General features: G+C 37.2%; 1 protein-coding gene across 1 annotated transcript; it reads right to left on the bottom strand.

Annotated features, from left to right (window-relative positions):
* Nucleotides 1-5222: 5222 nt before the first annotated feature.
* LOC113756513 lies at nt 5223-6393 on the bottom strand (the record flags this gene model as incomplete). The annotated part of the gene is made up of 2 exons (XM_027300152.1): nt 6016-6393; nt 5223-5934 (listed from the first exon to the last, which is right to left on the bottom strand). Coding segments are annotated over exons 1-2 (1090 nt in total), but the record flags the coding sequence as incomplete, so codon positions are not given.
* Between the last annotated feature and the right edge of the window lie 13753 nt (nt 6394-20146).

Below are 20146 nucleotides of genomic sequence, written 5' to 3'. Positions count from 1 at the left end.
GAGCAGATATAATTTTTAGATGATTTTTCTAGTATCGAATAGTTTTTGATAAATTAAGAGAATATACCGGACGTGGGACCCACTAGTGCGAAAAGTTCGGAAAAATTCGGCAAACTAGGTTAAGTTTTGGATACTGGAATTAATTTACCGGGTGTTAAGAGATAAGTAGAGGATGCTGAGTGGATTGGTATGAGGGAGAAAAAAGTTAGGCAAGCATTAAATGAGGTGACAAGTGTCACCATAGGATTGGTTCTTACATAAGACCACTATTCACCTTTTTCTATTTGACCAAATAAATCACAAAATTAACCAAAATTTCACCATTTTCTCTTCTCTAGTGGCCGGCTCTTACTCTCAAGAAAGAAAGAAAGAAAACTCTCCAAGTTGCTTCAATCTTTGCTCCAATCTTCTAAATCAACCATTAGATTTTGTTTTTGCTCCATAGAAACACTTAAGGAAGTGTTAGTGAGTTGATTTGTGGAGTTATTTGGAAAGCTAAGAGGACCTATTGCTCTCTCTCTCTTGTTTCTAAGGTGAGTTATGAAGAACCACTCTCCTTCCTCTAATGATTCCTAATTTATGATTAGTGGTGGTATGTGATGAAACTTTATGGATTACATCTTGATTTGTGGTTGAATTAGTGAAGTTTTTTATTTATTGGTGATTTTCTGTTTTAATATGAACATGATTGTGTGGCTATCTATGATGATTGGAAATGATGTATAATGACTCTAGAAGGTGGAAAAAGTGGATAATTGCAACCAATTTCTGGTTTGGAAGAAATTGTAGAAAGTTAGGGTTTTCTTGGGAACATTCTGCCCGGTATTGTAGCTCCTAGTTAGAGGCCGAATTGGCCTTGGCTTAAAACATGAAAGTTGTAGGGAATGACATTTTAGAGGTGCCTACAAATTTCATGTCAATCGGAGTAGCGTAGAATGAGAAAAGTCGAAATTACCCTTGCTGTCCTGGTTTTACCCGAATGTAAGAATTGCGCCTGTAATTGGTTGTTTTGGCTGGAATTGCTTCGGAATTGGTTGTTGAGGCCTTCTGATGAAATGTATCCCTGTTTCTTAGCTTTCAGCTGGTTTTGGAATTTCTGGATTTGGACTTGGATAGCCTGATTTATGATGTTTCCGCTAGAATGTGTTCTGTGAATCTGTTTTTGTGATTCTGGTGTAGTATCTTGCATTTTTGACCTAGTTACACTCGAAACTGGGCTGAGTGACCTTCTATAATATTCTAGCCCTATCTCTTAGTTTCGAAACGGTGGGTCTTGGACCTTCATCCGATACTCGTAGTGGCTTTGGTACCATTACCGCAAAGTGACGTCAAAACAGTTTTTTTAAGGGTTAAAGCTAGTTCCATTCCCGGATTTTTCTGGATTCCTCTATTGCTTATGTATGCTTATGGAACCCTATTTTGGTAGTATTTGGCATTGGTTTATGACTTGTAATCGAGTCTTATTGTGTTTATTTGAATAGTTTAGGGCTTGACTTTCATATCCGGTCATTTCCTAGCTAAAGTTTGTACTTGAATGCCATTAAGCCTAGTGAACGGCTTTTGGGAATGAGATTATTTTTGTACGAGATGTTGGGACTGATTTGAGGAAATAATGAAGCCATGATGGCTGGAAAATAGGTAAACACAAGGGATATGCTGCCGAAATTTTACTTGAAGGCTAGTTGGATTTACTTGTGATTTGAGCGAAGGGCTTTTGGGTTGTTTGAGCCTAGGTCTTCATGTTACCTTTTCGTTTCCAAAAATCATGTTTTGCACCCTTGCTTTAGTAATTATTTGGCGAGGCATACGACTGGTAGTCGAGCCTCACATATACTCGATTTTTGAAAGTGGAACCTTCAATTGTTTTCCTTGGATTATTTTAGGGTTTCTTGGTGATTAAAGCTCTCTTTTGGGAGGTATCTGTACTGACCCCGGTGAGTGTTCCACTACCTGCTACCCGTTATGTGAAATATCTGAATATCTGAAATACTTGATTTATGACTGTTGGAGCCAAATATTGTTTTGATAAAAGGGAGGCGAGGGTGTACTTTATCACACTCGTTCTCTTGTCTGTTCATATGCCAATTTTGAACGCGTATCTGAATCTGCTATCTGTATCTGTATCTGTTATCTGTATCTGGATCTGTATCTGTTCTGACGTCGTTTGGAAGCTTGTATGCAACGACCTTTCTGGGACCTCTGAGCTCAACACCTGTGGCCAGTTACTCGAGTCGGGCCGGCAAGGGCCTGGTCGATTAGATAACGAACCACGGTAGTCTGTTTTGGGATCTTTGGGTATTGAGACCCTTGATTCCGGTATACTCGAGTATTACCAATTCTGATCTGATTGGATTTCGGGCCCGGTGGGGGTATGTGAGGTGGAAGGAGTCGAAGAAAGTGGAGATTGTGACGGCCCGACCTCCCCCTAGGGCGTACCCCAGGGTTCGGCGGGTCGCCTGCCCAGCTCTCGCCGGGACTCACTCACTCACTACGATCCTCAAATAGTTTACAATATAAATCTCAAAAATTACATCAAATTCTTCAATAATTACATAAACGAGTATATCAAGTTATACAAACCACGAGTACCAGAAGTACCCTAGAAAAGCTGATAACTCTAACCACCATGACAAATATATACAACTTCCTAGTCCACTTATAACAAATACAAGTTCAACTTATCTAAACACCTTCCCGAGCGATCCCCGCGTCGGCCCCCTGCTAAGGAAAACAAATAGAAAGGGGTAAGCTATATGCTTAGTGAGTAACCAGGGGAAAAAATGTAGTTTTTACATGTCAACATCCGACCAGTAAGAGCAAAGCAAAAGCAGAAAAGTAACACTACATAGTAAGGATACGGGTGGCTCCCAAGCCAACTCTTTTGTCGAGTTTGATCACTGGTTGACCCTTAAGATCCTGAGCTACACAGCTCACTTCTCTTGCCCAAGTCACGAGCAATAAATGCTCTAAAATATTTTTCAAGCAATAAATACTCTAGTTCAAGCAATAAATGCTCTGGTTCAAGCAATAAATGCTCTCAAGCAATAAATGCTCTGGTTCAAGCAATAAATGCTCTGCAAATATTCACAAGCCATGAATGCTCTATAACAAATCATAAAAATCATATTTCACAGGTATGAATAGCAATTAATGGGGTTTAGATCGAGTGCGATAAAGTACACCCTCGCCTAAGTGCCCATTCATAGTAAACTCATTTTTTGTATTGAGTTACACAGAAATCCTGATCACTCACCTAAAGAGCAAGTATAACGAGAGAAAGTACGGAAATGAATTCAAGTCGCCAGCTAGTGGGCCCCACGGCTCCGTCTAGCCCGCCTTCGCCTGTAGCAGAAGGTTGAGCAATATCATCACACAAACAACTACTAAAGGATGCAAATTAAACAAAACGGCAAAATCGGCACATGCACGCGTGCGGAAACGGCAACGGAAACGGCCAGATTTGGCACCAAAAACCGTTTTGATCAAAAGTTAGGCTGGGAATGTCGGATCAAAGTGGGTGAGACACCGATTCGAAGCTATGAGGAAGGGCTACCATTCTCATGAAGACACCTTAATCTAGATCTGAATGGAAGCAGGTCGAAATTATGGAAAACCGTACCAGAAATTTACGTGTTCGGGTGACGAACAGGGTTTGTTTGCTGGACCATAACTCACAGCTCACAAATCCAAATCAAGAAATTCCAAAGGCATTGGAAAGATAGGACATAAGGCTATAAATTTAAGGTTTAGATCAAAAGCTGAATCAATACAGAGCATGGAGAAAAATGGGTCCAAACATTCCTGTCAGAACTGTCCAAATTCGAAGGCAGTTCTGACAACCGATCTTGTTTTGGTCACAAATGGAGCTATGGGACTCGGATTTGGATGAACTTTATACCGTTTCGAAGCTGAAAACAAGATCTATATTTCTTGTGAAGGGGTCAACACCCAGATCGTACGTTATCAAAACAGACAAAACAGGGCAGAAGCTAAATGCAGAACATACATAAATTCTAGGGTACAAAACAGGTGCGAGTGTTTTGGCTATAACTCGGGCTACCTCAGTCCAAATCAAGTAATTCCAAATCCATAAGAAAGCTAAGAAACAGGGATAAATTTCATAATAAGGCCTCAACAACCAATTCGGAAGCATTCCTGACCAAAACAACCAATTATAGAAGCAATTCTCCAATTCGGGTAAAACCAGGACAGCAATAGTAATTTCAACTTTTCTCATTCTACACTGCTCTGATTGACCTGAAATTTGGTAGGTACCTCTAAAATTTCATTCCCTACAACTTTCATGTTTTAATCCAAGGCCAATTCAGCCTCTAACTAGGAGATTAAAAACCAGACAGAATGTAGCTTCATGAACCCTAGGTTTTTCCATTTTCTTCCAAAACAAAAATTACTTGCAATCTTCCACTTTTTCCACCTTCTAGATACCTTATATACCATTTCCAATCATCATACAAAGCCATAATATATGAATCATATTAAATCAGAAAATTCATGATTAAATAGAAAATGTCATCAATCTTCACCATAAGTCCTTACAAACACTAGATACAAGGTAGATGAGAGTCTCTCCCTCCAAACAAAAACCACCAAGCACTTCAATCACTCCTAGTAAGTAAGTTTTATGAAGGAATTTGAGAAATAAATGGTTGGATTACAAGATTTGGGCAAGAAAATGGAGCAAAAATTGAAGAGCTCTCTTTCTTTTCTCTCTAGAGTTGGCCGACCAAGAAGGTGAAAATGAAAGACAAATTTTGGTCAAAATTGGTTTAGTAAAGGTAAAGAAAGACTAGTCAAATGCCAAGCTCCAATCACAAGGCAACATGTGTCCATTCCAAGCTTATCTCATTTCTTTTTGTCTCTCCAATACAAATATCTTAACACCTTGTAAAATAATATCACTTAATACAAAATTCCAACAAGTTGTAAAAAATATAATGCATTTACCGCACTTGCGGGTCCCACGTTCAAAATACGCTTTTAATTTCTCAAAAACTAACTGATACTAGAAAAATCATTTTAAAACTATCTTTGCTCATAAACTTTATCTGGGGAATTTTTTTAAGAAAGAAAATGTAGAAAAGGCGAGCAATTAAATAAAATAAACCCTAAAAAATTAGAAAATTTCCGGGTTCTCACTCTCATTCTTTTCGGGGCGTCACAAACTCCCCCTCTTAAAAGAATTTCGTCCTCGAAATTCATACCTTTGGTGTTCCTGATCGGCCTAGAAATGTTTCCCCTCGTCCCTGATTTATTTCCTCCCCTCGACTTCTGAGGGCACTGAGCAACTAGGTGTTCATTGCTACCACATCGGAAACATCGCCGATTTTTCTCTTTCTTCCAACAGGTATCTTCCGTATGGTTAGTGGCCCCACAAACATCACATACTCTTCTGGTTCCCAACATTGATTCCCCATGTGAGACACCACTTTGGGGCCCTTTTCCTGCCTGATCTTCCTTTGTTTTACCTTGATTCGGAGTCCCCACTGGTCGTGTACCACTGACTTCCTTACTTCTCTTACTAGGCGGCTCGCTTCTCGAGCTTTGCTCACCAGTGTAGGTATAGGTGTCAGATGGTGTCCTCTTCTTGTCACGGAAAGCTTTCACTTGACTCCTTGCCGTCTCTATTCGCTGTGCCTTTTCCAGGGTCTGGCTGAATGTATCCAACTGGGCAGCCACCAGTGCCTCTTGTATTTCCACGTTTAACCCCTGGACAAATCGACGAATTCTCTTTCGGTCTGTTAGTACTAACTCTGGAGCAAAACGGGAGAGTTTGGTAAATTGTGTCTCGTACTCGGCCACACTTAACGGCCCTTGACGCAGGCGGATAAAGTCCTCTTCTCGTCTTTCTTGAACAATCGGTGGCAAATACTTCTCATTAAACTCACGGGTGAAATTGACCCAAGTCCAGGGGGTCTGCTCTCGTTCCCACTTAGCCTTTATTACATTCCACCAAGCTCTGGCTGGTCCCTCAAATTGGAAGACAGCAAAAGATACCTGCCGTTCCTCTGAATACCCGAGCGCAGCGAATATATCCATCATGCGGTCCATCCATCTCTCAGCTAAGTCAGGGCTAGGTTCACCTATGAATTTCGGGGCTGCAAATTTTTGGAACCGTTCGAGGGCACGGTCCACTCCCTCGTGATTGCCCGAATTATTTACAGGGTTTTTGACACTATTCCCATGACCCTGACCCTGTTGGTCCACCATTCGTGCCAGTAATTCTGTCATCCGTTGTTTGGCTGTAGCTACTTGGTTATCAGCTTGGTGGTTCGAAATTTCATTTTCTACCCTTTCGGGTTCTGGTCTCCGTCCCCTACCTTTTCCTCGGCCTCGGCTTCGTTCCCTACCTCCATCGCGGCCACCGTCTTCCATTTGTTTTGAAAACTTTACCATATAAAACACACTAAATGATCAAACTTTTTGAACATGCATATACAGGTTTATGCCAAAGATATGCACAAATTAGCCAAAATGCAGTTAGTACCAAAACACTAAACATATTGATTTCAAAACAATTCAACAAGACAACAAAGTAATTCAAGTCAACGGTCCTAACGCAACTCTCCTGTAGAGCCCACCTAATCCACCAGCACTGCCCCGGCGGCCCTAGGGTGCAAACCTAAAGAATAGGTCCAAATAGTTAACTGCAACATTAAGTAAGAACCAAGTCGATCCACACTGGGACTGGCCATCTCCAAGTGCAATCAACTCAATCCCCACTTTCCCTTATGGAAAAAAAATTTACAAAAGTCCAATATCAAAAGCCTAGCATTCAATATTTACCTTAATAACCAAATACCCCACAGTCCGGCATCCTAAACTTCAAGCTTAGGATACACTACAAAGATCTGAAGCCTAAGCTCTGATACCAACTGTGACGGCCCCACCTCCCCCTAAGGCGAACCAGAGGGTTCGGCGGGTCGCCTGCCCGGCTCTCGCCGGGACTCAGTCGCTCACTATATTCCTCAAACAGATTACAATATAAATCTCAAAAATTACATCAAATTCTGCAATAATTACATAAACGAGTAAATCAAGTTATACAAACCACGAGTACCAGAAGTACCCTAGAAAAGCTGATAACTCTAACCACCATGACAAATATATACAACTTACTAGTCCACTTCTAACAAGTACAAGTTCAACTTATCTAAACACCTTCCCGAGCGATCCCCGCGTCGGCCCCCTGCTAAGGAAAACAAATAGAATGGGGTAAGCTATATGCTTAGTGAGTAACCAGGGGTAAAAATGTAGTTTTTACATGTCAACATTTGACCAGTAAGAGCAAAGCAAAAGCAGAAAAGTAACACTACATAGTAAGGATACGGGTGGCTCCCAAGCCAACTCTTTTGTCGAGTTTGATCACTGGTTGACCCTTAAGATCCTGAGCTACACAGCTCACTTCTCTTGCCCAAGTCACGAGCAATAAATGCTCTAAAATATTTTTCAAGCAATAAATACTCTAGTTCAAGCAATAAATGCTCTGGTTCAAGCAATAAATGCTCTGGTTCAAGCAATAAATGCTCTCAAGCAATAAATGCTCAGGTTCAAGCAATAAATGCTCTGCAAATATTCACAAGCCATGAATGCTCTATAACAAATCATAAAAATCATATTTCATAGGTATGAATAGCAATTAATGGGGTTTAGATCGAGTGCGATAAAGTACACTCTCGCCTAAGTGCCCATTCATAGTAAACTCATTTTTTGTATTGAGTTACACAGAAATCCTGATCACTCACCTAAAGAGCAAGTATAATGAGAGAAAGTACGGAAATGAATTCAAGTCGCCAGCTAGTGGGCCCCACCGGCTCCGTCTAGCCCGCCTTCGCTTGTAGCAGAAGGTTGAGCCATATCATCACACAAACAACTACTAAAGGACGCAAATTAAACAAAACGGAAAAATCGGCACATGCACGCGTGCGGAAACGGCAACGGAAACGGCCAGATTTGACACCAAAAACCGTTTTGATCAAACGTTAGGCTGGGAATGTCGGATCAAAGTGGGTGAGACACCGCTTCGAAGATATGAGGAAGGGCTACCATTCTCATGAAGACACCTTAATCTAGATCTGAATGGAAGCAGGTCGAAATTATGGAAAACTGTACCAGAAATTTACGTGTTCGAGTGACGAACAGGGTTTGTTTGCTGGACCATAACCCACAGCTCACAAATCCAAAACAAGAAATTCTAAAGGCGTTGGAAAGCTAGGACATAAGGCTATAAATTTCACGTTTGGATCAAAAGCTGAATCAATACAGAGCATGGAGAAAAATGGGTCCAAACATTCCTGTCAGAACTGTCCAAATTCGAAGGCAGTTCTGACAACCGATCTTGTTTTGGTCACAACTGGAGCTACGGGACTCGGATTTGGATGAACTTTATACCGTTTCGAAGCTGAAACAAAGATCTATATTTCTTATGAAGGGGTCAACACCCAGATCGTACGTTATCAAAACAGACAAAACAGGGCAGAAGCTAAATGCAGAACGTACGTAAATTCCAGGGCACAAAACAGGTGCGAGTATTTTGGCTATAACTCGGGCTACCTCAGTCCAAATCAAGTAATTCCAAAACCATATGAAAGCTAATAAACAGGGATACATTTCATCAGAACGCCTCAACAACCAATTCGGAAGCATTCCTGACCAAAACAACCAATTACAGAAGCAATTCTCCAATTCGGGTAAAACCAGGACAGCAATAGTAATTTCAACGTTTCTCATTCTACACTACTCCGATTGACCTAAAATTTTGTAGGCACCTCTAAAATGTCATTTCGTACAACTTTCATGTTTTAAGCCAAGGCCAATTCGGCCTCTAACTAGGATTTATAAACCGGACAGAATGTAGCTTCATGAACCCTAGGTTTTTCCATTTTCTTCCAAAACAGAAATTACTTGCAATCTTCCACTTTTTCCACCTTCTAGATGCCTTATATACCATTTCCAATCATCATACAAAGCCACAACATATGAATCATATTAAATCAGAAAATTCATGATTAAATAGAAAATGTCATCAATCTTCACCATAAGTCATGAAATCATCCAAAAAATCACTTGTTCAACTACCACACCTACTAATTTCATCTCATAACCAACAAGGAAACAATTTCTTAACCACTTACCTTACAAACACTAGATACAAGGTAGATGAGAGTCTCTCCCTCCAAACAAAAACCACCAAGCACTTCAATCACTCCTAGCAAGTAAGTTTTATGAAGGAATTTGAGAAATAAATGGTTGGATTACAAGATTTGGGCAAGAAAAGGGAGCAAAAATTGAAGAGCTCTCTTTCTTTTCTCTCTAGAGTTGGCCGACCAAGAAGGTGAAAATGAAAGACAAATTTTGGTCCAAATTGGTTTAGTAAAGGTAAAGAAAGACTAGTCAAATGCCAAGCTCCAACCACAAGGCAACATGTGTCCATTCCAAGCTTATCTCATTTCTTTTGTCTTGCAAGAATTAATGAACTAACCAAACCCCTAATTATCTCATAACACCATGTAATATAAACCATATATACAAAGCTACTCCAAATGAACCACATTTACCGCACTTATCACACTAGTGGGTCCCACGTCCGGTATACGCTCTTAAATTCTCAAAAACTACCCGATACTAGAAAAATCATTTTAAAACTATGGGCCTGTTTGGCACCCTAGTTTTTTACCACGTTTTTTAGCTACTAGTTTTTTCACAACTTTTGCTACAGGAACCCAAAAAAACTTTTCAAAGTTTTTTACCTACACACTTCAAAAATCTATACACAAAAAATTTCTCAAAAACTTTTCTTCCTCCCTCACCCAACCCACCACACCAGACACCGCCTCCACCACCTCTCCCGGCGCCGGCCACTTATTCCGGCACCGCCGGTAACCTCAAAAAAAATTTTGAATTTTTTAGTCCCTCACCCTCAAAAATTTATTATATATATTATATATTTATATATTTATTTAAACATATTATAAATATTTTATTTTATTTAAAATATATTTTTATATATTTATATAAATATTATATACCATATAAATTAATATTAATATAAATATGTAATTATACATTTATATAAATATAATATATTATATATTTAATATATATAATACATATTATATATATTACACATTTATGTATATATATTTATGCATATTTACATACAATTATATTATGTATTATGTATAATATAATACATTTATACATAATATTAACACAAAATATTAATTATATATTTATACATAATACTAATACATTTATATTAATTATATTAAAACATTTATACATAATATTTTATATTTATATATTTATAATATATTAATTTATATATTTATATAATATTCATTTATAATAATATACAATTATTACATTTGTAAATATATTTATATTATGTATTATATATAATATAATACATTTATATATTTTTATATACCTATATAAATATATTTATTTATAAATGTATTATAAATGCATAAATATATATAAATATTTAAACAATATTAATTATAAATTATAAACAATATTAATTATACATTTATACATAATATTAATACATTTATACATTTATATTAATTATATTAATACAGTTATACATAATCATCATATATATTTATAAGTTATAATTTATACATTTATATAATATTTATTTATAATATATACATTTATATTAATTATATATTTATACATTTATAAATATATGTGTATTATGTATTATATATAATATAATACATTTATATATTTTTATATTTTTATATAAATATATTTATTTATAAATATTTATAAATGTATTATAAATGCATAAATGCATATAAATATTTAAACAATAAAAATTATAAATTATAAACAATATTATTTATACATTTATACATTTATATTAATACATTTATACATAATCATCATATACATTTATAAATTATAATTTATACATTTATATTAATTATACATTTATACATTTATAAATATATGTATATTACGTATTATATATAATATAATACATTAATATATTTTTATATAAATATATTTATTTCTAAATATTTATAAATGTATTATAAATGCATAAATGTTTAAAAATATAAAAATTATAAATTATAAAATACTCAAAAATATGTTTTAAAAATACCTCTAAAAATAATCCAAAAAACGTCTACAGTAACATTTCAAAAACTTCTACAAAAAAGTTTTTCACCTTACAAAAACTTCTACAAAATTTTTTCAAAAACTTCTACAGTGCACTACAGTAAAGTTTTAGACAAACTCCCAAAAAACTCAGGTTCCAAACAGGCCCATATTTGCTCATAAACTTTATCTGGGGAATTTTTTTTTTTTTTTTAATAAAGAAAATGTCGAAAAAGGCAGGCGATTAAATAAAAGAAACCCTAGAAAATTAGAAAATTTCCGGGTTCTCACTCTCATTCTTTTCGGGGCGTCACACGCCGGGACTCGATACTCTAAAACTAGAAAATAAAGTTCACGCCAAAAGTAAGTTCTATGTACTCTATTATAGCTTCAAAGGTTGCATAAACTAGTACATCAAGTCATACATATCACGAGTATCAGAAAGTAAACCCTAGAAAAGCTGATAACTACAACCACCACGATAACTATATACATCTTGCTAGTCAACTTATAACAAGTACAAATTCAACTCATCTATAGTCAAAACACTAAACACCTTCCCGAGCGATCCCCGTGTCAGTCCCCTGCTAAGGAAAACAAATAGAATGGAGTAAGGTATATGCTTAGTGAATAATCAGGGGTAAAAATGTAAAACTCACATAATTAAACAAGTAAATCAGGATATTTCACATCAACAACAGAAAAGTAACATCACAATGGTAGGATACGGGTGGCTCCAAAGCTAGTTCAATTCCCCGAGCTTGAACGCCTGTTGACACTCCGTCAACCAAAGTACTCATAGACCGTAGACTCCACTTAACTTTCCCCGTTCACCTTATCAAATCCCGCTAGCCAGTCAACAGCACACAACAGCTCGAGCGAAACAAAATAACTTAGCTTTCGTCAAAGCTTTAACAAGGAACTAAATCCCAAGTTTAGCATGGAACTATCTTCGACCAAACCCCAGCTGGCTCGAATAGTTCGTCTAACCCTTGGAACCGGGTTGGAACCAAGCCCTGAGATATTCAATCTCTCAATAGATGATATCTCTCAGCAAAGTAGACAACAAAGTACTTACCCCAACAGCACACAACAAAAAGGGGTTTAAATCAAGTCATGTAATCACCCCCATCAGCACACAGCAAAAGGGTGATACTCAAGTCATGTAATCACCCCCATCAGCACACAGTAAAATGGTGATACTCAATATAAGGCATGTATTCTCAAATATGAAATCAAAACAAAGGATGGGTTTAGGTCGAGTGAGATAAAGTACACCCTCGCCTAAGTACCCATTTAACATATACAAAGCACTTTAACAATTTCACATCAATAACAACCCAATTACTCACTTGATAAAGCTTGGCACGAAAAATGATACAATTCACTGAACTTGACCGTCACCGTCAAAAGCCTCACAATCTGTATTGACAGATTATATACACACATAAGTGAAATGGCCACACAATAGCAGTTTATAATTTAAACGATCGAATACGGTCGAAAACGGTAAAAAATAATAGAAAACGGTCAAAAATGACGTTAAGGCCAAAAGAATGTCGAAATTGGCCGAAACGGTCGGAATGGTAACAAAATACCAAAAGTAGACCTAAACGGTCCAAAACGGCAAAAACGGTTGAGAAATGCACATGCGCGTCCGTGAAAATGAAAATGGTACAAAAAGGGTTACACGATTTTGCCCATAACTGGAGCTGTGGTTATCGGATCAAAATGTACTAGATGGTGTCTCGAACCTTAGACAAAAGGTTACAACTTCCATGAAGATACCTCAACTCATTTTTCAATGCATCCAAGTTAAATTTGCAAAATACAGAACTAGAACTCCAAAGGCTAGTTTATCTTTCTCGTGAAAATTTGGCGGCATGCCCCTTGTGTTTACCCATTTACCAGCCATTTATGGCTTCAATCTTTTCCTCAAACAAACCCAAAGTTACATACAAAATAATTTCATTTCAATAGCCGTTCAATAGGCTCAAGGTCATACAGGTACAAAATCAAGCTAACGACATGTGCGGAAATGAAGTTTAGCAAAAGACAGATTTGACGTATTTTTGCGTAACGGACACAACCGAGGCTACACTCATCGGATTGAGGTACAACTTATACCATTTCGAAGCTAAGGCAAAGGGTTACAATTTTGGTGAAGACCACCTAGTCTAATTTCCAGTGTAACCCAGTCAAATTCCCAATTCACAGAACCAAATTCCAACTAACCGGCCAGTTAACCGTACTACCTCCAAATGATCATATCTCAAGTTACCAAAGTTGGTTTAAGGCGTTCTTGCAGGCGTTGAAAAGATAAGACAAATTACTAAAACTTTCATGTTTTGACTAAAATCTATTTCAGTACATATCAAGGTGAACAAACGCAACCAACTTAGTGTACTGTCAAAAGTGTCCACTAACTTTACTCCTAGGGCAGTCTGGGTAGTTTCATCTTTTCACAGGCTATGTTGCTCCGATTGAGCTGAAATTTTGTAGACAAACATAAAATTTCATTCTCTACAACTTTCATGTTTTGTGTTAAGCCTAATTCGGCCTATAACATGATGAAATAGAACCGGACAGAACTGAAGCTAAGATTTCCAGAAATCTGGAATTTTGCTATATTCAAGCTATAACTCACATTTTTATCTTGAAACTACCACTACTATCTCCTTTACAAGATTATATACCAGATATATACATCATACAACACCTAACCCACAAGAAACCCTAACTCAAAAGTCATCCATCTAATCATCAAAATCACTTGGAACAAGCATCACAAGCACAATACTAACATTAATACCCAACTTAATCATGATTAATGGAGAAAGAAAGGTTGATCAGCCATTATACCTCAAGACAAGAGCTTGCAAGAATGATCCTCCACCTCTCCTTGAAATTTTTGGTTCCTTAAGCTTCCCAAGCTTCCAAACTAGTGATTAATCGGTTTAGTTTTTCTTGTTTTCATTCAAATGGTTCAAACTCAAGATGGATTGAAGGTGTTTCTCTTGCTCTCTCTCTGTCTCTCTTAAGCTCGGCCAAAACAGAAAAAAAAATGAGGAAAGATGAACTCAAATGGAAGATAAGAAGGTGAGACTTTGGCTTGGCCAAGGAACCATAGGTGGTTGACACTTGTCACCACCAAAACCAACTAAAATTTTGTTTTCTTTTCCTTGCATTTTGGCCACATATTTCGGTTATATGGCTGAGGATGAGGGGGATATTTTGCAAAAATATCAAGGGTATGTGGTGGTAGGGAAGTGGTGGTCAAGTGGGGGGTTCAATCGATAGTGATCGATACCCGTCAGTTCGAGCCGTTTTACTTAAAACGCGTATGCTAGGGTTTTTAACTTCTAATCACTAACTTATTATTATCACTTCTAATCATATAATATTTTCTCATCCAAAAGTCACTCTTACCTACCAAATTTGATCCTCACTCCGTACTGAATAGTCACACTACGAAAAAACGTGAAAACCCTAATTCACTCTAGCTTAAAAATGAAAAGGGAAAACCTTTACTTTCATGTTCATTTGTACTTATTGTGGGGTGATTGGGTAGTAGGGCCATAATAAATGAATAATTTCCAAATAAAAGAGCATTTTTAAGAAAAACGTGAGGGTTTTACAAGTCCATAAATTGAATTTAGGGTTTCGGTTGAAATATGAGAAATTTGAGAAAACGGTCAGTCACAAGTGAAACTAGAGTTTTGATTAGACTTTTAGGGTTTCTAGTCTTTTAAAACAAAACAAGGTTTTAAATCAAACCCAAAAAAAATAACTTTGGTATCTTCTTTGAAACAAAATAATGTTTTAAAATAAAAATAAACTAAAGAAACCGTAATATCCTCTTTGAGACTAAACAAAAGATGATCCTAAAAGTTGGGGTATCACATAGCAGGCACCAATGGATTGGTCGCATACGTTTCGCAACGAGTCATGAGGCAGTTTGGGTATCCACAGAGAGTTCCGATAAAACAAGGAATTGGAAACATCAGACTCAATACCGTTGCCGAGTGCCGAAGCATGGTACTGGAGACTTGGGGGAATCTCCATAGTCTGGACAACCTGCACCTAGATCAAGTAAATAAAGTAGAGCCTAGGGTCATTCTGGAATACAATGAATGGATCAAACTGATAATAGAACAAGGAAGAGAAAGGTCGCCATCTGTCTCCACTAGTCCTGAAGAGAAAAATGAGAAACTAAAGAAAGAGTTGGAGGATCTCCAATTGCAGATTATCGTGGCTGACCGAGCCTTGGAAGACGCCCGATCACAATTAAAGAGGGAGGCAAGGAAAACTGAGAAGTTGGAGAAGGCATTGGATGAATTTGACAAAATTCAAGAAGCAATTCGGAAGCTTAACATAGGGAGTTCTAGGGAGTCGCAACATACTAGATTAGCAAGGCATGAGAATTTTGTAAAAATGGTCAGTCGAACCATCAATGAGATTGTAAAGAAGGATTAAACTTATTAGTATTTAATAAGAACTTCTGCTTTGGTTTCTACATTCATTTATAGGTTTGAAATTGAAATTTTACCCCAAAGGTATTGCATCATGTTAGGCCAACCCTTGGCGTAAAAAGGGTTCCCCTGTAGAACATGCATCCGAATTCTTTAAATATCTACTAACTCATGTCCTTTTTGATTAGACACAAGTAAAAAGGGTTAGTCCCAAGTAAAAACTAGGGTTTTGATTAGACTTTAGGGTTTCTAGTCTTTAAAACAAAATAATATCTTAAAATAAAAATAAACTAAAGGAAGCATAATATTTTATTTTCTTTTGAAACTAAACAACAATAGTATCCTAGAAGTTGGGGTATCACATCTTTTGTCTTTCAGTTTTGTAAATAGTTTTGAATCAAATGTCTTTTCAATACAATTTTTATGTTAAGTAGCATTTCTTTTGTTAATTAGCATATTATGACGTTTTGCCCTTTATTTCAAATTTCAATGAAATGCACAGTGTTCATTTTTCAATTATTTTACTTACACATTGTTGTATCTATTTCATTCTTTTCAGATGGCCAAAAATAAAACACATTGACCCTTTGGATATCATTATTCCAAAATTTGATGATTGCAATCTCGATATCTCTCACGAATTTGAAATTATGGAATCAGAAATTCAAGACGAGAGCGATAACGAGGAAGAATCAGAATCTTTGTTAAGAATCTTGAACAATATGAAGAGAAACCCAAACCGAATTTAGAAGAAACAAAAATCATTAACATTGACACTAAGATGGAGGTTAAAGACATCAAAAATCAGTGTGCACTTGAGTAAGGGGCAGAGAAAAGAAATGATTGAATTCTTAACCATGTTTCAAGATGTGTTTGCATGGTCGTATGATGATATGCCTGGAATTTCAACAGACATAGTGGTCCATCGATTACCGACTGATCAGAATTTTCCACCAGTAAAGCAAAAATGGCGCAAATTTAAGCTAGATATGAGCCTCAAAATCAAGTAGCAGATCGAGAAGCAGCTCAATGCCAGAATCATTATGGTGTCTCATTATCCCATTTGGCTTTCAAATTTCGTACCTGTTTTGAAGAAAAATGGGGAAGTACGAGTCTATGTCGATTGCAGGGATCTCAATAAAGCCAGTCTGAAAGATGATTTTTCGTTGCCAAATATTCATATTCTTCTGGACAATACCACAGGGCATGAAATCGAATCATTCGCTGACTGTTTTGTCGGGTATTACCAGATCTTAATGGCAGAGGAAGATAGAGAGAAACTGCTTTCATTACTCCGTGAGGAACCTTCTACAATCGAGTAATGCCATTTGGATTGAAGAATGCTAGAGCTACCTATCAACGAACTATGACCACTTTGTTCCACGATATGATTCATAAGGAGATGGAGGTTTACGTGGACGATATTATCATTAATCCAAGAAAGTTGAGGATTATTTGATGGACTTAAAGAAATTGTTCGAAAGATTGAGAAAGTACAACTTGAAACTGAACCCTACAAAGTGTGCTTTTGGAGCCCCCGCCGGTAAATTGTTAGGATTTGTTATCAGTAAAAAGGGAATTGAGATCGATCCAGCGAAAATCAAGGCAATACGAGAGATGCCTATACCGAAGACTCAAAAGGATGTGAAGACCTTTTTAGGGAAGATAAATTTTATCGACAAATTTGTCGCTCAGTTAATAGCCACATGTGAGCCTTTGTTCAAGTTATTGAAAAAGAATGCGCCAACGTACTGGAACGAAGAATGTCAGCAAGCTTTTGATAAAATCAAGGATTACTTGTTGAACCCTTCGATTTTAGTGCCACACAAACCCGGTCGACCTCTGATCATGTACCTATCTGTGTTGGATGAAACTATGGGATGCGTATTAGGACAACACGACGAGTCGGGGAAGAAGGAGCAAGCCATCTATTACCTCAGTAAGAAATTTACTGCGTATGAGGCCAACTATTCTTTTCTTGAGAGGAGTTGCTGTGCTTTAACTTAGGCTGCTCAAAAGTTAAGGCATTACTTGCTCAGTCATATTACCTACCTCATTTCCAGCTCTGACCCTTTGCAATATTTGTTAGGAAATCCTATGCTGACAAGACGTATGGCAAAATGGGAGATGGTTCTTTCAGAATTTGACATTATTTTCATGACGCAAAAGGCAATCAAAGGCCAGGCTATAGCAGATCACTTGGCTGAAAATCCAAGGGAAGATGATTATCAACCGCTTCACACTTATTTTCCAGATGAAGAGGTCTTGTTCATTGGTATAGCAGAAGATATGAATGATCAATACCCTGAGTGGAGACTATTCTTTGATGGTGTTTCAAATTCTTTCAGAGCTGGTATCGGAGCTGTTCAAGTATCGTCTAAAGGAAAGCATTATCCCGGGTCCGCTAAACTGCGATTTTTCTACACTAACAATATGTGTGACAGCCTCACCTAACCCTAGGGCGTACCCAAGGGTTTGGTGGACCCCCTGCCAAACTCTCGCCAGGACTCAGTCAAATAACATGAAGATTTACAAATAGACTCTCAAAAGAAAACGACATTAATTACAACCAAAGAGTCGAACTTGTCAAAAATCAAACCAAACAAGTCGGCTAGACACCTATGCAGTGCTTACACCAGCAACTAACAAACTTAGAAGAAAAACGAGGCCTTCCTCAATTCAACCTCTTATGTTCTCATCCCTGTAAGGAAAACAAATGGCGTGGAATGAGCTAGAAGCCCAGTGAGGTTCCAAGTAATTAAGTGGGTAAAGCATGAGACAAGATAGCATATTCAGACATCAAGAAACAAGTCAACTTCGATGAGATCATAATCCAGTATATAATTAAGCAAGTAGCCAGATAAAACATGCAAAAGGGCACAGTAAGGAACACATTCATGTCAAAGGATATAGGTTGCTCTCAGGAGCAAGTTCCACAGTAGCTTGATCAAGATCCGTTGACTCTTCGTCAACCACGAAAGTATAACGTCCGTAGATCCCCACTTTACACCAGTTTCCGTCCACCGATCACCCCCTACCGGGGGCGCACTCCATAAAGTACCCAAAGTTCGACGATCTCCTCGACCAAACCCTTGCCGGCTTGATTCGACCAACTAGTCCTAGGTTGGACTTATAGTCCCAGATATACAGTATTCAGGATATGGATTGTAGCTCCAGTATTTGTCGCGCCCCATTTTTTATAAAATAAATAAATAGTTTAAAAGGTGAATTTTGATTCAATTTTTGGTTGGAAAATGAATTTTTGATTTAAAAAGAAAATGAAAAATATGGGTCTAAATGGGACTTGAAAATGCGACGATTTGACCCAAAATATAGTTTAAAAAGGGTTTTTGAAATAAAAATCAGAGTCGCCACTTGGTATAGAGTTAAGGTGTACCAAGTCACCTAAAATGAATTTTTAGAGGAAAAGGTAGAAAGAAACCCCTTTTAAACGACTCCTAGTCTACGTAAACCAACGAAAAAGGTTCGGGAATCACATTTGACGAAGGGGAAGGCAAGGATAAAATTCGAAGGCACCCCTTCGACCTAGCCAAGACTAGTTGCGTGATTTAGTCAAAGATTTTCTTGTTTTAACCTTAAGATTCATCACATTTGGATGTACTATATGAATGCATACCCTAGACCTAGGAGGGCATCGGGGGGCAAAATTTCTCTTCAAAACTTGAATGGTGCCAATCACATTAATTGTGATGCCCAATAATGACTCTTTTGAGAAGTCACGAATAATGTAAAAAATATGAGACTCTAAGAAAAGGAAAAGGATAAAATAATTATAGAAATATACATGTCTTAAAGGAATGCATCATGTCGGGTACGGAGGACTAATGTTCGTGACTCAATTTTCCCTTTAATAGAGGGAATACGGGCGTGCTAAGGCTAGAAAAGCCAAACTCGTCCATATCCCATATCCAAGGGGTATTTCCTAGTCTAATCAAGCAAATGCACTAATCTACCCCCTAATTTCCTAAATGAGATGCAAATCTAAATGTTATATATACATAGGGGTAAGGGATATTTTATTAGAGGAAATATTATGTGAAAATGATAAGATCCTAAAAATGGAAAATATGCATGAAGTGTAATGTAATCATACAAGCATGATCTAACGAGGGAGGTCCCTAAGGGTCTAGCATTGGACTAGCCCATATTTCTACTTTCTCACTAGCGTTGGACTAATGAGAAATCGGAACAAAGAGCCACAACTAGCGTTGGACTAGTGTGGTGACGGGAAAGGAATCACATCTAGCATTGGACTAGTGTGATGACATGCATTTATTACAGTCTAAGAAAATCAGATAAAGCAAAATAAAGCAAATAAACACATAAATCACATAAGACACATAGCACATAGGCATGATATCTAGATGCCAAAGCCCTACGAAAGCGGTAATACATAGCACATAGGCATGCAAATCACACACAAAGCAAAGTGAAGCAAATAAAACCCCTAACTATTACACTTAGGGAGGCCCTACTACAATCTAAGGGGAAAGGAATAAAATAATTAAATTCCTAACTATTAC

This window comes from Coffea eugenioides, unplaced genomic scaffold (genome assembly GCF_003713205.1).
Source record: "Coffea eugenioides isolate CCC68of unplaced genomic scaffold, Ceug_1.0 ScVebR1_2381;HRSCAF=3400, whole genome shotgun sequence".
NCBI lineage: Eukaryota > Viridiplantae > Streptophyta > Magnoliopsida > Gentianales > Rubiaceae > Coffea > Coffea eugenioides.
The sequence above is the reverse complement of the archived record's forward strand: the minus strand, read 5'-3'. Positions and strand labels throughout refer to the sequence as shown.